The sequence below is a fragment of the Nilaparvata lugens genome, chromosome 1 (assembly GCF_014356525.2).
Source record: "Nilaparvata lugens isolate BPH chromosome 1, ASM1435652v1, whole genome shotgun sequence".
In the NCBI taxonomy this organism is placed as follows: Eukaryota; Metazoa; Arthropoda; class Insecta; order Hemiptera; family Delphacidae; genus Nilaparvata; species Nilaparvata lugens.
In genome coordinates, this window is record NC_052504.1 from 95,516,876 (window position 1) to 95,540,361 (window position 23,486).

Consider the following 23,486-nt stretch of genomic DNA (forward strand, 5'->3'; position numbering starts at 1 on the left):
GCAGAGAAAGGTCGAAAGACAATACTACTTTATTTTAGTTATTAATTGCATGCGTAGTTATTTAATAGTGCATAAAAATTGCATTCAATGAGGCATGCAATTAATGGTCCACACAGCAGCTGATTTTTCACCAAGTTACATTGAGATATTGAATTGAATGCGTCATGGTATTCACTGACAGCTGATTATGGAAAGATACAATTTTCAAGATGTTCGATGTTTTGAAAGGGTAGTATTATGGTCCACTAGACAGCTGATTTATGATGAATAATTCTATAGTCTGATTTTTACTCTAATATTGGCGTATGAAGGAGGCTCCTTTTCCTTTTATATTATCCTTGAAATTCAAAATTTCAAAAAACCTTGTATATACGTCGACGCGCAATTTAATAAGGAACATACCTGTCAAATTTCATGAAAATCTATTACTGCGTTTCGCCGTAAATGCACAACATATAAACATTGAACATAAAGAGAAATGCAAAACCGTCGACTTGAATCTTAGACCTCACTTCGCTCGGTCAACTAGTTTCGAGCATTCATGCCATTTACTTAAGGTACTAGTAGTTCTGTGAACAGTAGACCTCGCGCAGGTATTAACCAACGCCTCCTCTTATACTGTCCATCAGAGTAAATCCTGTCTGTATGTCGTGTCGGCGAGATATCGGTGTGAAAACTGCTAATGGCTGTTCGGGTTGGTGTATCAAAAATGCTAACATCAAAAGCTAATCTCCTTCAAGACATACTGGCAACAGGACAGCCCGAGTTCAAAGCAGAGAAAGGTCGAAAGACAATACTACTTTATTTTAGTTATTAATTGCATGCGTAGTTATTTAATAGTGCATAAAAATTGCAATCAGTAAGGCATGCAATTAATGGTCCACACAGCAGCTGATTTTTCACCAAGATACATTGAGATATTGAATTGCATGCGTCATGGTATCCACTTGACAGCTAATTTATGATGAATAATTATGTAGTCTGATTTTTTACTCTAATATTGGCGTATGCAGGAGGCTCCTTTTCCTTTTATATTATCCTTGAAATTCAAAATTTCCAAAAAAAAACTTTTATATACGTCGACGCGCAATTTAAAAAGGAACATACATGTCAAATTTCATGAAAATCTATTACTGCGTTTCTCCGTAAATGCGCAACATATAAACATTTAAACATAAAGAGATAACCGTCGACTTGAATCTTAGACCTCACTTCGCTCGGTCAATAATGCATGCTATTTTATTAATGAATGTGAAGTTATTTATAAGGAATACTGTCAGATGGAGGGAATCTCAATACTCAATATACCATAATCCCTGCTTATCATACATAAAACAGCAAACAACAGTCAACAAAGAGCTGATAAGCAACCAGGCAGAGATAGACATGAGTGGGTTAACAATGAACTACACACCCACCCTCACTTCGCTCGGCCAAAAATGACTTGAAAATGGTATGATTGCTTGAAACTAGTTATGTTTATATAAAACAGTATAATGAGGGTGCCAGTGATTTCTATAACTAACAGTTTAAGTAGCCCTATTAAAATACTTTATCAGGAAGTATTGAAATTCGATACCAGTGCAACATCAACTTTACTTTTATTCGATAAAAAACTTTTACAATCCAAAATAAATTAAAAGCATTGTACACTATTTACAGCAAGGTAGATCTATGACTTGGGCGGATCTGTGAACATAAGTAGGGCGTTAAGGCGAGGGCCGCTCGAATTTATGAGAAAATTAAAAAAAAATCAAAGTACCTTTTTTAAAACTTAAATGATAATTTTATAACTGTGAGTAATAAAATAAAGGGTACTTTGGTTTTTTCTCTGTGAAGATAAATTAATAAATTTACAGTGGTTTACGAGTAATATCGGTTAACTTCTTTGGTGAGTTTATCAACAGTGTCTTCGTTGATCTCGATGAATCTCTTGCTTTGACGACTAAAGTAGAAGATGTCTCCGCTGTAGATGTCGAACCAGAGCGCGTGAATGTGCAGCTGATGCGTCTCCAGTCGTTTCTTCAGAAAGCCGTAGCTGGCGATGTTTTGAAGCTGCTGCAGGCAGTTCACCTGTCACAATATCATCAATTTCAACTCAAATAATAGTAACAATAAAACACTAGAATATTGTCTAAAAAACATGAATTTATTAAAAAGTTACGAACATGTTTAAACATCCAACTAAGGTGTTACTTTTAGGGCCGTTTGCACAGTATAGATTGCTAAACTCGATTAAGTTAATCGAGTTTGAGTTAATCTGAAATTGAATCGGTTTTTTCAGTGCATTTACTAATCCAGTTTAAGTTAAACTAGTTTAGCGTTAAGTTGGTAATAGAATGTCATTGTTTATAATATCAGGAAGACTGATTTTTACAGGAAATTTGTTGTTTACAAACGATCAGTAAATTGAGGTTATGTAGCTACTATTTTCTAGCTCAAAATCCACAGAGCTGTAAGCTGTACGGTAATAAAAGTGAAAAGCGATGTAGAAATTCTTTAAAAACTTATGTTTAGTTTGCACCAAAAAATATATTTTAGAATGTAAGGTAAAAAACTTATATTGCTACGCTTGAATCTACTACGGTCTTTCTCGTTTATTAGAAATATCTTGAAAGCAAAATATCTCAGTCATGTGTTATTAAAAACATGTTTTCTAATCAAAGACCACTGTTAAAAATTGTCTTAATTTCTATCAAGTGATTTATTCAATCAAATACTAACTGGCAGTTGCTTTACTCAAGCAAAACCGTAAAGAAAATTCTCTGTTGAAAATTGTCTTAATTTCTATCAAGTGATTTATTCAATCAATACTAACTGGCAGTTGCTTTACTCAAGCAAAACCGTAAAGAAAATTCTCTATCATCCCAGAAATTTCAATTTATTATTCGTTTTTGTCCAATTTTTCTGTTTCAAAATTTCTTCGCATTCATCTTTTTCAATCGCATTAAAAACTTCTATCAATTCCTCCATTATAATTATTTTTACATTCAAATAATGAATCACTATAACCTAAATAAATTATTATCGTCTACAGAAGCAATAAAAACAACTGTCGAAAAAGTTTCGACAAAAGTCGAAAGCTGTTTCCCCATCAAATCTTTACAGATGTCAAGTTAATCCAAATTATTTGGTTTAAACCTCCTGCTTTGGAGGTTTAAACTTTCCCAGAGTTTAAACTCAATACAGAGTTTAAACTGATACTGTGCAAACGGAATTTTAATTTAAACCAAAAAAATCCAGATTTGGTTTAAGCTTTAGCTTAAACTTTCACTGTGCAAACGGCCCTTAGTGTGAGAATTCAAAACTTAGAAACGTTTGTAATCACACCCTTTATTTCCGGTAACTGAATAGTTTATAGTTGAATCAAAGATTGGCTCATGCATGATCTGACGTGCATTTGCACATACAGAGTGAGTCATATGTATGGGAACCCTTCAATAAATTGGAGACTGTTGCAGATATAATACTGTAACTTTCAGGATAAGTTATTGTTCAAATACTTCATCTTTTGACGAACAACTGAATTTCAACCCCTCATAAAGCGGTGACTTAGGGGTTGTAACTCGAATATTTTTAATGTAAACACCCATTGTGTGGAACATAAATTTAAAGGTCTTTTTAAAACAAGAAAGATGGCATCAATTATAATGTGCTAGAAAGGATGTGCTCTGATTGAGGTTTTAGTTTATAAAGGAATGAGGGGTTGTAACTCAAATATTTTGAATCTAAACACTCATTGTGTGATACATTATTTTAAATGCCTTTTCAAAACGAGAAAGATGACATTAATAAAAATGTTTTTCAAAAATGGCGGTTGATTGAACTTTATCAATTATTTCTTTAAAAACTAAAACTTCAATCAGCCGCCATTTTGGATCATAGAAAATTTTTATCTATGTCATCCTTCTTGTTTTGAAAAGGCCTTTAAAATGATATACCACACAATGGGTGTTTACATTTAAAATATTCGAGTTACAACCTCTCATTTCCTTGAAAACTAGAACTTCAATCAGCCGCCATTTTGGATAAAATTATCATAGAACATTTTTATCGATGCCATCTTCCTTGTTTTGAAAAAGCCTTTAAATAATGATGTTCCACACAATGGGTGTTCACATTAAAAATATTCGAGTTACAACCCCCAAGTCACCCCCTTATAAGGGGTTGAAATTCAGTTGTACGTCAAAAGATAGAGTGTGTTCGACCTGAAAGTTACAGTATTATATCTACAACAGTCTCCAATTTATTGAAGGGTTCCCGTACATATATGACTCACTCTTTATACGGTACTCATTCAATGTGATCATACCATGACCATAACGCCACATAAGTTTCTGGTAACTGAATTGTTATACTCGAATGAATCAAAGTTGAATTCGTTACCGAAAATGTAATCTGTACCTGAGACAACTTGTCCTCAATGGAGAAGCGGTTCTCGGGATCTATGTAGGCGACAAACTTGCGCATGGGTGTCTCCGACTGGAAGATGAGTGGCGTGTGATAGCCAGCCAGCTCTAGCTGTTGGAATTTGGTGAGCGACGACTGCGCATGCGTACAAAGCCACGCGCGCAACGGTGAAATGCGACGGTTGTCTTTGCTGGCGAACTTTTCGTCACGCAGTTTGTGAAGCAGATTCATCGCCTGCAAAACCGAAACAAAAGTCTCTATTTCAGTAATGATTAACAACGATGTATTCTAGTAAAATCCACAACCAGTAAAAATGTTGAGGCTTATTATTGCAATATTATAGACAGCTCAAATGTATCATAATAAGCAATATTGAGAAATTACTGACCGAAGCGAAGCTGAGGTCTTAGTTTCGACTCGATCGGCTTTTGTCTGTTTGTTTGTACCGCAGTTACAGTCGCAGTTATTGTCCGATTTGGATGAAATTTGGTATGCAAGTTCTTTGAAAGAAGGCGCAGAAACGTATGTGAAACGATTTTTGATAAAACCTCTGGTTTTTTTGTAATTTAAAAAACCGTAAACTAACCTCTATCCAGAAAAGATGTGTCTTTGAAGATACAGCAATTCATGTTCATATACTTTTTCGCATCTATTGTTACGAGTACATGGTGGCCGAGTTGATTAGACCGTGGCTACTCACACTGTGGGACCCAGGTTCAAACCAAATCTCGTTCTTACTAAATTTTTTTTGCAGATGATACTAATTGTTTTATCTTATTCTAATATATATCATTATAAAATGAATTATTATGATTAGATAGAATAGTTAAATTGAATCATCTTATTATTATTAGATTGATTTATCAAATTAATTTGATAGATTATTTTTAAAAATCTTTATTGTATTGGAGCCCAATACTGCAGTTGTAGAAAGAAATTTGTGTATAAAGGTAAAATTTGTATGTAAAGGTATAAAGGTTAATTTCGATTTTCTTTTTGTGTAGTTGAGAAGTTGATATTGTGGTAATTATTCATATTAAATGAAAAATACTAAGAAATTGTCAAAAAACACATATTTATTGATACTTAGAAAGACCGGTTTCGGTGATTACACCATTGTCAATCTCTGATAAACTCTGATAAAGACCGAAACCGGTCTTTCTAAAAGTATCAATGAATCTGTGGTTTTTTGACAATTTCTTAGTCTTTTTCATTTAAAAGGTAAAATTTGCATGTATTTGATATAAAGGTACCTCCTTGATAAGTCCAGTGTGCCTTCAAACAGTGTCTCTAGCACTTTCAATGGAGAAAATAATAGATGACATGGCTAAATCTTCACAATATACTGTAAGGTACTTATTGTACTGGCCCTTCTCATTAGATTGAAAGTTGTATTCATGAGCGAGGTCTACTGTTCGCAGAACTACTAGTATTTACGTACAACACTTGCCAGTATCATTCTAGAGAAGGCTATCAGTTTCATTCCTATGTATGAAACTGTATTGTGTTTTGTACTCTATTATTCGATAGTTATAATATATCAGTCAACCTAGAGTAGTGAAATATACATGGAAGGAGAGGATATACAACAGAAGAAGAAAAGCTCGACCGAGAAATAGGTGGACAGATGATGTGGAACGCGATCTTAAGCTGCGTACACATATTCGCGCTTCCAACCCGCTCCGAGCACGCTCCTCCCTCGTACCGCCCTCGTACCACCATCGAACTACAGTCGCTCCGCCCCCGCTCTGCAGTCGCACCCATCATGAACGTTACGGAAGATGTTAGATCTTCTCGCGTTCCCCGGTCGAACCACTGTTGCTCGCCGGTCGATCATCAATCGCTCTGCTGGGCGACAGCCTGTACGCACCTTAAGGATGCTTGAATTTCGTAACTGGAGGAAGCAGGCTGAAAATCGAGATAGATGGAGGGACTATTTGAGGGAGGCCAAGGGTTGCAAAGACCTGTAGAGCTGAGGAGTAGGCCTAAGTAAATATCAGTCCACCTAACTCGTTATAGAGTATTTTTGAGGAAATTTACAAGTTGTCCCAAGTTAATATGTGCGAAATTACCAGACAGTAATAGCATACAGAATAATAGTGAATTGTTGTATTTTTTCTCTTTAGGGCTACTTTTGAATATAAATAAAAATATAGATCTGAGTACCCTTTTTGAAAGTATTTAGTCACGACATGTTTAGGTTATATCCTATTATATTAAGCGAGCAATTTCTGTATTTATATTTCTGGTTATGTTTATATCTGGCAATTTTTTATTTCTGGCTATTTTTATATCTGTTTATTTATGTTTAAAGGATCTCGAAAACGGCTCTAACGATTTTCACGAAATTTGGAACATAGTAGGTTTATGATATAAAGATTCGATTGCACTAAATAACCATAAATAACATAAATAACATAAATAACATAAATAACATAAATAACATAAATAACATAAATAACATAAATAACATAAATAACATAAATAACCATAAATAAATATGTCCAATATATACAGAAATTGCTCGCTTAATCCTATTATATTAAGCGAGCAATTTCTGTATATCTGTTTATATTTTTATACCTGGTTATCTGGTTATTTATGTTCAACGGATCTCTAAAACGGCTCTAACGATTTTCACGAAATTTGGAACATAGTAGGTTTATGATATAAAGATTCGATTGCACTAGGTCTCATCCTTGGGAAAACTCGCTGAACGACATTAGAAGGATAATTCATCCTTGGCTGAAACAGCTGTGGATAGTAAAAAAGTGAGTATGTGAAAAATCAAAATATCACATCCCCGAAATTTATGATGACGTTTAGCCAGCTGTGAAATATAAACGCGATCATTTTAGAGAATTGTGTTCTGTTTATCAATAAATAAAAATAACGAGTGAAGCTCGGTGCCCCGATATTAATGCCATTATCAAGATAAGTTCCTTCATTATCAAGATAATGGCATTATTTATAGCCGAAACATTTCGTGACTTGATAATTTTTAAAAAGGTAATCAGATTTATATTTTTTCCTACAGTTACGTTGAAAAGTGGCCATTGCTGCACTGATTACAGAACGCAAAGAATCACTTTTCCGCTCTAGTGCGGGAAAAATATTTCTGCACTCCAGATTTGCAACATGGCAACGCAAAATACTTAGTAGGTTATATGGAGCAACAGTGCAGCAAAATCAAAATGAAGTTGGTAACAGTGACTGCTGTGGCTGCTATAGTGAGCAGAGGTGCAACGAAGCACAACGCGCTAATTATTACTATTATAATATATTATATCGAGGACAGCAACAGCACAGTGCCACCACAGCACACACCACACAGCTGCCCCCCGCCATTCAAACACTACTAAGTTATTTGATGGATTTCAGGCAATTTTACCCATAATTACCCACTTTTCATATTCAATGGTAACTGTAGGAAAAACTTAATGTGAAATACGTGCGCAAAGTTCCTCTGCTGCACTCAAGAAACCATTCCGCCCTCGCCTACGGCTCGGGCGTAAACGTTTCTTTCGGTGCAGCAAACTGTCACTTTGCGCACTAGTTGCACAAATAACTATTATTTATAGTGAATTGTTCTATTCTAGTGTTTACTTTACCTTACAATCCGAGTGACCGCATACGATAATGTGTCGTATATCGTTGACCACACATCCCAGCTCTAACGCGGCCGGCTCGTTAGTCGTATATTCGTCTAAAAAATGCTGACAGTGTGGAATTAAATTGCCAGCGTTTCGAACTGAAATAAAAAACAAACATTTCTTATCACATATTAGATAAGTTCATCATCTATTATAATAAAACTATGAGAATACAATGTAACAGTACACATATGAGTTGAATGAGCAATGTGATGAAACTTTGATTTTAATTGAAAAAGACTAAGAAATTAAGATAAAGAAAGGAAAAAAAAAGATGTTGTCGAATTTCACTATAGTTCCACTATATTCGACAACATCTTTTTTTCCTTTCTTTATCTTAATATGGAGAAGTTCCATAATATCTCTGAAAAAAAGTGTTAAATTGACTAAGAAATTGTCAAAAAACCACAGATTTATTGATAATTAGAATGTATAAAATGAACATTGTTTATAAGAGATTGACAATGGTGTAATAACCGAAACCGGTCTTTCTAAGTATCAATAAATCTGTGTTTTTTGACAATTTCTTAGTCTTTTTCATTTAATATGAATAATTACCACAATATCAACTTCTCAACTAAACAAAAATCTGGTGTGGGGTAATCACACAACTTTCCTTGCCGTTATGGAAATTGATCAACTGACGCTAGTGTACACGCGCATCTCAAGTCTACTATTCAAATATTTGAGCCAGCTGGTGACAAGACAATAACGCTGGAGACACACGAGGTCTGCTCTCTTCATAGTGAATCATTTAATAGAATCAACAGTTTGTAATTGGATAATCACATTTTCTCGAATTTCAAGCTTATTTCCAATTTTAGGTGAAAATTTTACTGAACATTAATTGTAGAGATTTTTATGCTCAATCTTTTCCACACAATTTTTTTTTGTTTAAATTGTATCTGAAGCCTGATAGTTGGGAATCTAAAATCAAACTTTGCATAGATGGGGCGGAGCTCCTGAATTTTTTACAGATATGGGACTTGTGGTAGTTGATAGAGCTTATCAATGACTATTTTAGGTATAAATTTGATCAAAATCGTTGGAGCCGTTTTTTAGAAAATCGCGAAAAACCCTGTTTTTGACAACATTTTAGCCGCCATCTCTTCTAGCAGGTCTGCTATCTCTTCATAGTGAATGATTTAATAGAATCAACAATAATTTGCAATTGAATAATCACATTTTCTCGAATTTAAAGCTTATTTTCAATTTTAGGTGAAAATGTTACTGAACATTAATTGTAGAGATTTTCATGCTCAATCTACTCCACTTGATTTTTTTTGTTTCAATTGTATCTGAAGCCTGATAATTGGGAATCTATCTGCATTGATGGGGCGGAGCTCCTGAAATTTTTACAGATATGGGACTTGTGGCAGTTAATAGAGCTTATCAATGACTATTTTAGGTATAAATTTGATCAAAATCGTTGGAGCCGTTTTCGATTAAATCGCGAAAAACCCTGTTTTTGACAACATTTTAGCCGCCATCTTGAATTGCATTTGATCGAAATTGTTCGTGTCGGATCCTTATAGTGTAAGGACCTTGAGTTTCAAATTTCAAGTCATTCCGTTAATTGGGAGATGAGATATCGTGTACACAGACGCACATACACTCACACACACACATACAGACCAATACCCAAAAACCACTTTTTTGGACTCGCAGGGGACCTTGAAACTTATAGAGATTGGGGTACCATAATTTTTTTCGGAAAGCAATAATACTTTCCTTACCTATGGTAATAGGACAAGGAAAGTAAAAATATTGGATTGAATTGTAATTATCCCCTTCAATGAAATGAGCGATCATTTTTTCAGTTCTCAGCTTTCAATTCAAACTTTTACTTCAATAATAATAATTGAAGTTATTTAAATCAGTGTTCGAAAATAACTAACTAAAGAACTCTTTGTATTGAACATGAAATTAGAGGATAGGTAGGTTTCTCACATATCAGTATCAGTATCCGTGTTCAGTTCAGTGAGAATACTCTTTCCATCAATTTTAATGAGAATATTCACACTCAGCCGTCGCCGTCTAATAGAAAAAGTTTCATCAAAACTAATGGAGATAAATATTTTTACTGAGCCGGATACGGACACTGATATACATGTGGGAATCCAACTTTAAATGGAAATATTTCGAATTAAGGAAGTTTCAGTCGGCAATTTAAAACAAAGTCTAAAGCTCAGACAACTGCAAGCGTCTAAACTAGTAGTTCTGTGAACAGTAGACCTCGCGCAGTTATAAACCACAACCTCCTCTTATACTGTCCATCAGAGTAAATCCTGTCTGTATGTCGTGTCGGCGAGATATCGTGTGAAAACGGCTAATGGCTGTTGGGGTTGGTGTATCAAAAATGCTAACATCAAAAGCTAATCTCCTTCAAGACATACTGGCAACAGGTCAGCCCGAGTTTAAAGCAGAGAAAGGTCGAGAGACAATACTATGTTATTTTAGTTATTAATTGAATGCGTTATTGCATGCAATCAATAGTGCATAAAAATTGCATTCAATGAGGCATGCAATTAATAGTCCACACAGCAGCTGATTTTTTACCAAGTTACATTGAGATATTGAATTGCTTGCGTCATGGCATGCAATTTATAGTCAACTCGACAGCTGATTTATGATGGATAATTCTATAGTCTGATTTTCACTCTAATATTGACGTATGAAGGAGGCTCCTTTTTCCTTTTATATTATCCTTGAAATGCAAAATTTCCAAAAACCTTGTATATACGTCGACGCGCAATTTGAAAAGGAACATATATATACCTGTCAAATTTCATGAAAATCTATTACCGCGTTTCGCCGTAAATGCGCAACATATAAACATATAAACATTCAAACCTTAAGAGAAATGCCAAACCGTCGACTTGAATCTTAGACCTCACTTCGCTCGGTCAATAATCCACTCGACAGCTGATTTATGATGGATAATTCTATAGTCTGATTTTCACTCTAATATTGACGTATGAAGGAGGCTCCTTTTCCTTTTATATTATCCTTGAAATGCAAAATTTCTAAAAACTTCGTATATACGTCGACGCTCAATTTAAAAAGGATCATACCTGTCAAATTTTATGAAAATCTATTGCTGCGTTTCGCTGTAAATGCGGAACATTAAGAGAAATGAAAACCGTTGACTTAAATCTAAGACCTCACTTCGCTCGGTCAATTATAGGTCTATTAGGCTACTTGAAAAAAATAGAATAAGAAGCAAATCTAACTTACCTACAAACATGTCTCCAACATTTGTTTCTGTGAATCTGGTCGGAATCATTCTGCTATCCATGCATGTGAAGAAAACTGCTTTTGGCTGAAAAATGTTATTTCTTAATCCACAAGATATTTTTCATTTTAAAATTTATTTTTTAGTATTCTTGCTTGGAATATCACAACCAAAACAGCAGGAGTCTTCGCTGTGTTTGAGAGAAAAATCCTGAGAATAATTTATGGACCGGTATGCGAGGATGGACAGTGGCACATACGTACCAATGCTAAGTTAACAGAACTTTATGCAGAGTCCCAACTATCAGCCCATATAAGATTGGGCCATATGTATAAAACCTGAGCATATACTCATGAGCATGGAGCATAAGGTTTTGCTCATGATCATTAGGTAGAAGCATAAGCATTAGCTCATTTTTATATAAGAATAAGCTTTACCTTATACTCTTACCTTATGCTCCTGAACTCTGGAGCAAATGCTCACGTATTTTAAAGATTTTTCATTAGCTGATTGGCCTTACTTTGTTTTTATAGTAAAAGGTTAAAATGTGCTACTACTCACGTAAGCGCTAAATATGCAAGTATAGACACCGCTTGTATTTGGTCGTCTGCTCTGTTCTCTATCTATGAATTGAGTTTTAGGTTAGTTGAGTTCTGAATTTTGAAATAATAGCGTGAAAAAATGTCATCTCTAAAATAATCTTATAATCTCAATAGCCTTCTTATAATTGTCTCTCATCTTCTTAAATACATATTTCCTATTCTGTGATGGCTATGTTTATATCAGGTATCTTTTGTATTTATTCTTTTGTAGGAATAATGGTGTTATATATCATGGTTGAATCTAAAAAGAGTTTTATAGTTTTCAACTATTGGTTGTGATCGTATCTGGTATTGTATTGCCTCTTCCTCACACAAATTAGTTGAGCCATTTTACTATGAGCAAAAGGTGAAAAGCTGCTCTAGACTAGACTCACCTTTTTTTAAGCATTTGTATTCAAAACTTGAGCAAATGCTCTAGTTGATTCATACAATTTTGAGTACAAGCTTTTACTTTTGAGCAAAAAATTCTCAAACTTTTTTTTTGATGATCATGAGCAAAAGGTTTTGCTTACGTTTATTTATAGAAAATGAAGCATATGCTCCATATTTTAGAAGTATAAGCAAATGCTCAACTTGATTCATATGGCCCAATGATGCGCCTCTGATGGGCAGGGCATGTGCAAAGAATGCCCGAAGCACGAGTGCCAAGGAAGGTGTTTGTCGGTCAGCCTGGGGGATGACGACCTGTTGGGAGACCAAGAAAGCGGTGGGAGGACGGATTCTAATGAAATTCTGCGTGTAAGGGAATGGAAGAGAGCGGATATGGTTAGGTATGGATGGAGGCGTAGTTTGGTTGAGGCCAGAGACCGATTTGGGCTGTAGCGTCATTGGAGAGACATATCAATTACTATGTGAAATGACTCAACTTTAAAATTTACATGACAAGTCCTTATACCCCTTTTATAGGAGGTCATCGGATGCTTTAAATATCAAATTGAGAAAAAAATAGAGAGAGAGAGTATTATGCTCAGTGCGACGTTTCTTTTCTAACTCTTGACTAAATTCAGAGTAGCCTAAGCACTATAGTCTTATCATTTCTAAAAAGGGTGATTATAATCTGTAGTTGGAATCTGAGCGCTACCGCTTCTCAAGCTTGTCAAATGTAAAGTTACAAATTATTTCAAATTTTTATAAGGATCAATTTATTATAGCACACTCTCACATACTGGTAATATTATATTACCGTATTGATGTGTAAGCACACACGAAAGCATGCTCCTGTAAAATATTATTTTTTTTTAAATTAGTGGATTTTTGACAACATTTCAAGTCTGTTCAATTATTACTGTATTGTTTATTATAATTGTACTAGATTTATATCACCCCTAAAAATCCGTCTGAGCGAGTATGATAGTCCCATTAGAAAACTTATGAGAATTACATTTTACTATTCACTGTCACTGTTTTGTGGATATTCATCTTTATTAAGTTTAAGTATGTACAAATTAATATTATAGAATACTGTAATTTCGTCAATATCAATATTATGGTATCGAAATTTGAAATGGTATCGACAGTTATCAGTCCTCGGTCTGGATGAATCAGAGGAACTTATAAACTCATCCTACAGATAGTTTTTTTTCATAATCTTTTTATGAGTTTAGTGTCTTGCATCAGACTTAAGGTAAATTTTGCTCCTCATTCAATTCATAATTATTTATTAGAATTTCAATTTAGGTATCATTCCTATAATAGCTCTACAGTTTTTTTTTTCCAATTGAAATCCAACATCGTCGGGGTTTGTGCTTTGTTTCTCATTTCGAGTTTCCCCTGTCCTCCTCTCAATATCTTAGGATACGTCAACATCCTTTTCCAATATAAATAAATGAATTTATATGTAAATTAATAATAAAATTTCATTCTCGTCAGGCTGACTGATGGGGGCTCATCCTTGGTCACAGACCTTAGGCCCATGCAAGGATTAATTCCTTTAAGTACGGCCTGTCAGCTTGCACTATTAGAAGAATAATAAACATTAATGGTAGAATAGAAAGTTTTTATGTTAATATGCTTTATTATTATTATTATGCTTTGTAAGTAACATTATTGTATTGTAAACATTTTTCTGATAGTGTGGGTGACAGAATTTATTTATATTTGTTGTATTGTTTTTTGGATGAGGAATAAAAGAATTTTAATTTGAATTTGAAATCTAGATTTTATTTCTAGTTTATATTTCTCTGGAATTAACAATGAGGAAATGTCACCTCCATGGATATCTCATTCCATTGAGGTGACTAACTATCCATTGAGGTGACTTAGAATTCAATAAAATTATGTAGTTTTAACAAATTTACAATAATCGAAATTGTATGTTTTACTTATTGACATAATTTTAGGGTTATATTTCTCTGGAATGAACAATGAGGAAATGTCACCTCCATGGATTACTCATTCCATGGAGGTGACTTGGAATCCAATAAAATTGTGTAGTTTCAACAAATCTACAATAATCGAAATTGTATGTTTACTTATATAAAATCTAGATTTTCAAACCAGTTGAACGATATTTCAAATTTCCCGCCGAGACCTCAGACATTCGTCTCGACCAATCGCATGACGATGAAATATGACGTCACAGCATAATGACGTGCAACTTGTTGGTTCAAATCAAAACCTTGACCCAGGAGCACAGTGCATGTTTTTGTTTCTATTCAGTAGTTTCCATTGATTTGCGTTTGTCTTAACACTAACAATTCCATAGACTATTTGAACAGTATGGAAGGTTTGTAAATCTTACCACAGGATTGTTTTTCACTTGAATAAACTGTTCTACCATAGTTTTTCGGTCTGTCTGCCGATACCGCATTACACCACGTAAAATTCTGTCCATTCTTGTTTTAGAAATTACACTACAGACTACACTACACTACCTACTGAAAGTATTGTGCCCGTCAGACTACTAATCAAGGTTATCTTTGGAAGGCGATTCATAATACGTCTTGCCTCTGTGAATGCTGCATTACAAGCGCTGTTTGATTTCACATTTCAGCCTTGTTTTTACCAAATCTTTCTCGAACTCGCACAACTAGACGAATCTTGAAGAGGGGAGGGGGAATGATAGTAAACAAAGTTATAACGGCCACAACAAGATAAACATTTGAAAAGTCGCAACAGTTATAGCTGCGTATTGTCATTTTAAATATTTTTTGTGCTTTCAATTATCTTGACGTGTTCCCTTATGGACATGCCCTGATGGCATGTCTGTGCTATGAACAAAAAAACATTATTATTATTACCTATAGGCTACATATATAGCCTATTATGGTTTTATTTCCTCAGTGCTATAGCTGAACCTGAACAAGAAATAGTTGTAGCCTCTATAGGCTATTTTGTCTTTGAAGTAGTCTAACTTGATTTTCTCATGGTATTGGAAGCTGAATTACTTGAAATGAATAGAATTTTAGTAATGTTTGTATAAAAATGGCAATGAATACGTAAGCTAAGGTACCTGTTCCGACAATTTTTGTTTTTAAATTAAATATAGTAGGTAGGTGACTTATTCTATATAATTTACAATATTTGCAAAGTAAGTTAACTTCATGAGTAGTTTAATCTCTCAAGCAAGAAAAATATTTTAAATCTTAATCACTAATTAAAAAATACACATACCGTGTAGGATAATAATATTTAAAAACAGTTTAAAATGAATTATTTGGATTGCTTGGAATTTAAATTAAAAATGAGTACGGTGAAGAATCGGGAGGAAGACATGCAGCAACTCATCTATATGAAATAAAAAATAAAACCGTCCAAATATAATTATTATTAAAAACATCCTTTGGAGTGCTACTGCCTCTGAATAGAAAAAGATAGTTTCGATTACCCTCATCTACAGGTATACCAATAAACAATATTATATTATTTCTGTATATGCTTATTCATCAAATTGAATATACTTATACTGATACTACCTATTCCTATGAATTATACTTATCTACTTTATACTCGTTCTCAAAAGCATGGAGTGATTATAACAAGTTACTCCACTGGCAAAGGATCTTCTGACTTTTTAAAAGTTACGAGTGAAAAAAAAATGTAAGTTAAATCTTGTTGAACCCCACATCCCTTTCTCTCTTTGTTAGGCTGGCCACTAGCGGTAGAACATGCATTTCATGCACATGTTCATCATCAGCGAGATGCTTCTAGCATAAAATGAGCCTGATGCATGAACCATATGCCTGCAATAACATATTAAATGATTAACTGGAAAATTACAAATTTATAATGATAGAAGAATAATTCAACCTTAAATAGAGCAGCAAAGAGAAAATGAAAAAACATTTAATACTAAAAACTAACTTCAAAACATTTTGCTCGAAGCGTTTCGCTGTAGCGTTTCCACTAAGATGTTTCCAAAATATAAAAAAGGTGATAAGACGGATCCTAAAAACTACAGGCCAATTGCTAACCTCCCACAAGTATCTAAAATAATAGAACGTGTTATCTATGAACAGATCATAAAACATCTCAAAGAAAATAATTTAATAACCATCAGGCCGTACTATGCGCTGTCAGAGTACATCCGGGACCACACCTATATCAGCATCTGGCAGGACGTGCAGCTAGCAACATTCACTGACCTCCTCCCTCAAGCATGAGCAAATATTGACGATTCCCCGGTCACCGACTGCGGCGAAGACAGAACTAGTAACAAGTAAGTATAGTTTGTGTAAAACAAGTTGAGACTTGGCCCTCCATCCGAAGAAATTACAGGGTTGCAATAAGTCTCTAAGTCTCAACTTATTTTACACAGACTATAAGTAACAGCTGTGACAACACAACAATCAACAATGTGTAGACTGTACCATATGCATGTTATCCGTTAGTGGCCAGCCTTCTAGTATTTTGCTCTCTATATTTTTCATGTTCTTTGCAGGACCCATATGCGAATGAATATGTTGATGAGCTTACCAGGCAGTTTTCATGCGTATGATCATTATACATTATACTCTATACAATATAATAGAAAGGCCACCAGGGCCTTGTATTAGAGGTGGCTATGGTATGACACAAGAGTGAGCTACAGATTGAATGTACCTTATCAGAGGTTGAGCTGAACACATGGACTTGCCCACCTATATATATCAACAAATACTCTTCTACAAGCTTTCAAATAACATCAAAAAATACCTGTCAACTGGTAACTTATGGGTCGTGTACTAGAGTTTTCGATGAGTGAAAAAATAATAGTAGAGAAGAGATTGCACTTTCTATTGATATTGTACTGAGTATAATGTATAAGGTACATTTCAATATTAAACAAATCGATTCAAATGATCAACTCTATCATAAAATAAAATTCATCCAAGTTTGAAACAAATTTACGGTACTCTCCTATTCACTTTTTGAATGATAAATTTCAACTTTATTCTATTATTAGATAAATAGAAATAAAAAAGCTGGTCGCAAATTTTGTTTTACATTGAAAAATATGTTTTTAAATACCGCGCTCTGAATGTCGCCCAGGGTAGCCAACGCAATTGAGTGTGCAAACACTTTACAATGCAAAGTCAAATTTTGATAATCTTCATAAATGATGGAAAAAATATTCATAATAATATTTTATAAATTTTCAACATTAGTTTCAATCTTTATAATATCATATTATTGTTATTGTTGTATGTGCATTACGGTACCAAAATATATCTATTCTGTGACGGTACTTCCGCTTCCAACGTTCCAACAAAACGAGTTGCTGCTTGGCTTGGCTTGTTCCTTGTTAACCTTCTCAGTTCTCAGTCTCAGTGACCTTGTTGAGTTGTTTGAGCAATCAAGAATCAACTGGCAAAGTTGCAACTTGCAATATTAATTATTTATTATTTCATTGATTCTTGGTAGGTATTAGAAGTTTTAGCTGTTTCTTTCACATCTATTTCTTGATTTATTAGAATTTTATAATTTGTAATTACTACAAGTATTATCTCAACGAGGTGTTTCTGTACCTAGGCTACTAACTACCTCGTGTCATCCATCCATTTTAAGTATTTTGTCTTTTATTCGTTAAATTTTGACCTTATTCTCTTAATTAAGGAAAATGTTTATTTGCATATGCCCTTATTTTCCAATATCTAAAACTGTTTTAATTTCATCAACCATCAGTTTTCTTTATTTCTAATCAATACGGTATTGAATGAATTTTTAAAATCCTAACATCCATAACAATCATTCATTGTTGGGTTAGCATTTATGCCTACCAGGCGTAAAATGTAATTTTTTATCATTTTCCTGCTTTTGAGTACTTTTATTTATGAAATTAGGTAGTTTTAGAATCGGTAATGATGTTAGGATTTTAATTTTATCAAGGCCTATTTTGTAAAAATTGTAGACCGTAACTTGATGTTTCGGAACCATCGTGTCTTGACTTGATATGTCGGAACGGAAAAAATATGAGCACTAGCCTACTAACGTAAATAAAAAATTAAATTCTTGTTACATTGACTTTTTAATAGCAATAATTTTTTTTCTCAAGTTCTGGTAGGTATTTATTTAACCTAAAACAAATTTCCGTAATTCTATAGGCTAACTACAATTTGTCATTGTTACGACCTCTACTACTGTTTTTGCATAAAACCCACGATATTATCGTTCAAAGCTAATGATTTAGTTCTTGTTTTAATATTCTGTGCTTTTTATTTTCATTAGTATTTTTTGTTTTTATTCCCTTCTATCTTCTAATAAGATACATTTTATTAAGAAAAGATTATATAGGTATTACTTTAACAAAATTTATATTTTTCAGGACCTTCCAGCTTTCATCGTTGGTGAATGACAATTATTGACAAACCTCTCATTGGAGTAGGCTACATACTTACTTCCAAGCAAAGGAAGGGCTAATCGATAGGAAGTAAAGGTTAGTAGAGTTTTTAACATTAATTAGCCTAGTTGATTTTTTGTGCTATTGTAACATATTTTTAACCTTATTCAATAATATACATTATGTATTATCCTAAATGACTGAATCCCAAATTTTCATTAAACAGCATCTATGCTTTTTACAAATCATTAATATCCAATTTCTTGATCAAGGACCAGGCAATCTTGAACGGACTCCTGTCAATCAGCCACTAATCTGTCCGTGTAATTTTGAAAATGATAACCACTGGTATTGGTAGTTACACTTTTATTAATATATAGTAATCTATCTAGATCTAGGCGTAACTGTGACAACTGAATAGTACGAAAACAATATCCGATGATTATATCCAAAATATAATGATTGTTTATTGCTTTTGAAGGGACGGATTCAAGGATCCAAAGGTTTAAAGAACCCCACACGTCAACCAAAGCTTATTGTGTTCCCAAGTAGTATGTTAGGCAAACCAATACAAGAACGAGGAGTTTTCCCCTATACTAACATTCCATTCATCACCTGGTTGCAATTCTTGTCGCAATCCAGTGTGATATTCTTGGCAGGCTCTTCAGACTGATTAGTACTCGTGACCTACGTGAGTTCCACTCCTGGCCTTCTTTGTAGGTCCTTCCGCTAAGGGCGCCCGGCCACCTTTGTCTCAGCCTCTTGACCCACATTTGTGCCTGGAGTTTCACCCATCTCTGGTCACTTGGGTTTTTCTTTTTGCCCCCCCCCCCCGAAACTCTGCAGGGTCAAAAGCCTCACCTCTCCCAAGAAGCTTTGCCTGAATGGCAGCCCTTAATATCACTTCCAGTGGTGAGTTTTGGCCTCTCCACCCCCAAACTCGTGACCTATGTGAGTTCCACTCCTGGCCTTTTTGTAGGTCCTTCCGCTGAGAGAGGGGACGCCAAACTGCCTCTAGGGCGCCTGGCCACCCTCGACTCAGTCTCTTGACCCACATTTGTGCCTGGAGTTGTACCCATCTCTGGTCTCTTGGGCTTTTCTTTTTGCCCCTCCGAAACGGCCCTGATGGGGCAGATCCCGTGGGTTTGAAGGCGAGGCAATTTCTGGAGTTGCCTTGATGTCCATTTTAGTTGCCTCCTACGACAAGCATGGATACTGTGGGTGAATTCTGGTTTTCAACACATTCTTGAGTAAGATGATAGACTCAAAGCTCCCCCAACCCACAGGGAGCTGTCTTCTAAAATATAATGATCTGTGGCAATTGAAATTCGTTTACAAACTATGGAATTGTTTCAGGTTTCAAGCTACAACTTATGACTTGAATTGCCACAATATATTGCATTTGACATGGCTTGTCTTTTTCACTTATATTACACAAGACGCCAAACTACTAGTCTCCTAGTGCCGCAGCATTCTAGATTGTACAAAGGTTTTGGAAAAAAATCATTCATATTACTTTATGGTCAGAGCATGTATTTACAAAACCGACCTCAGACTACGAAACCGTACAATTAACTTGAATGTTAAAATTTACTATTTTTCCTTCATTTTACATTATTTTTCATCATTTTTAAATGCAGTTGCATATATAAAATCTCTTGCTTGACTTGAAAACTGTTGATGAAACTTGCACCAGTTTACAAAATAGTAAGATAAGTCAACTCCCGGGAAAACAGGTTCTTTGTTTTCTAAAGTTTAGAAATTGATTCAAGTTGAGCTTATATGGATTTCGTATTTTTCAAGAATAATTTTAAATTGGTCCTGATTCATCTGAATTGAAAATAATCATTTCTGTTATGTATTTTCGGATTGAAAACTAGGAACTAAATATTTTATAAAAGATCTGTGACCAATTTTTATGAAATATGATTCCCTATCAGTCCATCAAATATTTTACTAATGATAGCCTTTCACACCTTCATGTGACACAGCCTATCCGGCTCCGCTGGTCTTGGTGAAGAATAAGTGTATTCAGTGTACTATGAAAGTCCGTTGATCAAGGATATTTTATAACATATAAGCCCGGTTGCAAAAAAGCCTGTTAAATTATTACTAAAACGAAAATCCAAATTATATGCTCTAATTCACCCCGAAGACTTCTGCTACTGCAAATATAGAAAACAGTGTAAACAGCTAGATGGAAATTCGATGAGCGCTACTATTCAAAAATTATTTGTCAGCCCGGGAATAATTTTTGAATAGTAGCGCTAATCGAATTTCTATCTAGCTGTTTACCCTGTTGTCAATATTTGCAGTAGCAGAAGTCTTCGGGGTGATTTACAGCATTTAATTGGGATTTTCGTTTAATAATAATAATAATTTTATTAGCATTTGAATAATTGCAATATCTCATTTAATTCCATCTGTAGCCTGTTAAATTTTAATCATGATTAAATCCAAATTAGTGAAGACTATTTTGAAGAGAAGGCTTTCTCTGATTGGTTCTCTTGGAATTAATCACGGTTAAAATTTAGCAAGATTTTGTGCCAGTGTCACTGGCACATATTGTTTGGCGTATATTGTAACTTTATGTCCAATCACACAAAACGGACATCGGGCAGAGTCCAAGCGGAAGTGCCGCGTGTGTGTCCAAAGAGTAATTGTATGTTGAAATCGCCCATTTTCCGAGGAAGTGGCGCGGGCGGTTGCTTTCCCGTCTCTTCTGTGAAAATTGGACCATTGGTTTAGATAGGAGAGACGCAAAATGTGCAGAAGTCTGCGCCTTGTCTCGACATCCGTATTGTGTGAGTTAGGCCTTGAACTGATGTAGTGAATATCATTTTTGGAACATTGTAACTATTGAAATTCAGAAAAAGGCAAATTTGTTTCTCTTCTCATTTATATGATTTTATGATTGCTATTCAAATTTAATAAATTATATATTGTCTACTTTCAGTTATCTGCGGGCAGCTGAGTAGTCCTACTGGTGTTGGTGCAGTGCATCGAATGTAACTGTTGCATTCACTTACAACTGTTTACGACATCACCTACGATTTCTGAGGAGAGGACAAAGATAGGTCACAATCTTTGAAAAGTATGGTTTAAACTATGATGGATTTTCAAAAGTGTAATTCATGGGTTCGTTGGTGCGCTGACGCTGACGTGAATAGGAAAATGCGCATTCTCATTGATGGAAAATACTGTCAGTATGTCGGACTACCTGAGAGGCATAAAATGACTGGTTTGTTCCAAATGGTTCACTCACTCTACTAGTTTCAGTATGCATTGCATATTCACACCATTGAGAGGCCTTACCAGTGTACAGTATGTTCCACAAGGTTTACTTGGCTGTGTCGTTATCTAAACGACCCCATCATGTCAACCTTGTGGAACAGACTGTATCTACATGTGTACAGTATGTTCCAGAAGGTTTACATGGCTGTGTCGTTATCTAAACGACCCCATCATGTCAACCTTGTGGAACAGACTGTATCTACATGTGTACAGTATGTTCCAGAAGGTTCACATGGCTGTGTCGTTATCTAAACGACCCCATCATGTCAACCTTGTGGAACAGACTGTATCTACATGTGTACAGTATGATGTTCCACAAGGTTCACATGGCTGTGTCGTTATCTTTGAACTTTATTTTCGAAAAAAAACATTACAAAGAAAACTAAAAACAATAAGGGAACTTATTGCATTAGCAAGTTTATGCTAAATGTAGCTATATATTTATAGTTTATTAATAATAAAGTAACATTGCTGCTAGATATTATAATGTCTATTATAAATAATTACTGGTAATATTTTAGGGAAAATGATACCTGCATAGGTTTGAAACCTGTGCGCAGGTAGGTTATTAAAAAAAAGATCAAACAAAGACACAAAGAAAATTACAAACGAGTTGATAATTAGGCTATAACTAACGTAGGCAGGTACCTAAAAAAATAAAAGTGGAAACTTTCCAGAGATGAGGTGAAAGAGATTACAATTATAAAGAAGAAAGCAAGATTATGAATAAAACAAGCATTAGACTAATTGAACAACAAAGTTCGCCTAGCTATTTAATAGTTATGCTTCAGCTTATGGAACCTAATGGTTTTGCAATTACCAACGATGACAATGATTATATTTAATTACATTACGGTACTACTATGAACAAGTTAACTAAAAAAAGGAGAAATGAAAAGACACAACCATGTGAACCTTGTGGAACAAGACTGTATATTTATGTGCTCATACAAATCGATCACGATGCTCTGTGAGTCTATTGGGGAGGTAACAGAGTGTACGTTGCACCGAAAAACACTGATGGAACAGCTCGATTGAGACAGAAGTTTCTTTCTCAGTCCAGCATTCAATCAGTTTTCGCATCCTCCAAGAGCTTATGATTGGTTTGGATGAGCATATGCTTATTTATGTGGTAAAACTGAGATAACCTTTTGGTACAGACTGTACACTGGTAAGGCTTCTCATTGGTATGAGTACGCATATGTATATTTAAATTACTAGAGTGAGTGAACCTTTTGGAACAAACTGTACACTGGTCGAGCTTCATGATTTACATGAATGCTCATTTAGATTAAATTAAGGCACGGTAATAAAAAAGACAAGATTATAAGGATGCTTGTTTTGGTTTGACATGTAGGACCGGACTCTCCAATTCATTATTATTTATTAAGTTAAGTTTTGCTTGTTTTGAACTGTCCTTTAGTTCTGTTCAGTGATGCTCCTGCAATGCGAACGTGACCTTGTCAGCAAGGTCTTTGCATGCAGTATTTTATTTCGTGCATTAATTATGGTGTATTTTTGTAAAACAGAGTAGC

At 34.6% G+C, this 23,486-nt stretch overlaps 1 protein-coding gene and 1 long non-coding RNA gene across 2 annotated transcripts; one reads left to right on the plus strand and one right to left on the minus strand.

Annotated features, from left to right (window-relative positions):
* Positions 1 to 1,578: 1,578 nt before the first annotated feature.
* On the minus strand, positions 1,579 to 14,922 carry LOC111057633 (beta carbonic anhydrase 1). The gene is made up of 5 exons (XM_022345078.2): positions 14,641 to 14,922; positions 11,301 to 11,385; positions 8,022 to 8,161; positions 4,405 to 4,644; positions 1,579 to 2,073 (listed from the first exon to the last, which is right to left on the minus strand). Exons 1-5 carry the CDS (start codon positions 14,731 to 14,733, stop codon positions 1,864 to 1,866), a joined length of 768 nt encoding a protein of 255 aa, XP_022200770.1. The 5' UTR covers positions 14,734 to 14,922; the 3' UTR covers positions 1,579 to 1,863.
* A 2,690-nt stretch (positions 14,923 to 17,612) lies between these two features.
* On the plus strand, positions 17,613 to 23,246 carry LOC111057630. Its single transcript, XR_002606496.2, has 3 exons — positions 17,613 to 17,737; positions 18,643 to 18,753; positions 21,614 to 23,246. It is a non-coding gene; the product is annotated as an uncharacterized LOC111057630 (long non-coding RNA).
* The last annotated feature ends 240 nt before the right edge of the window (positions 23,247 to 23,486 follow it).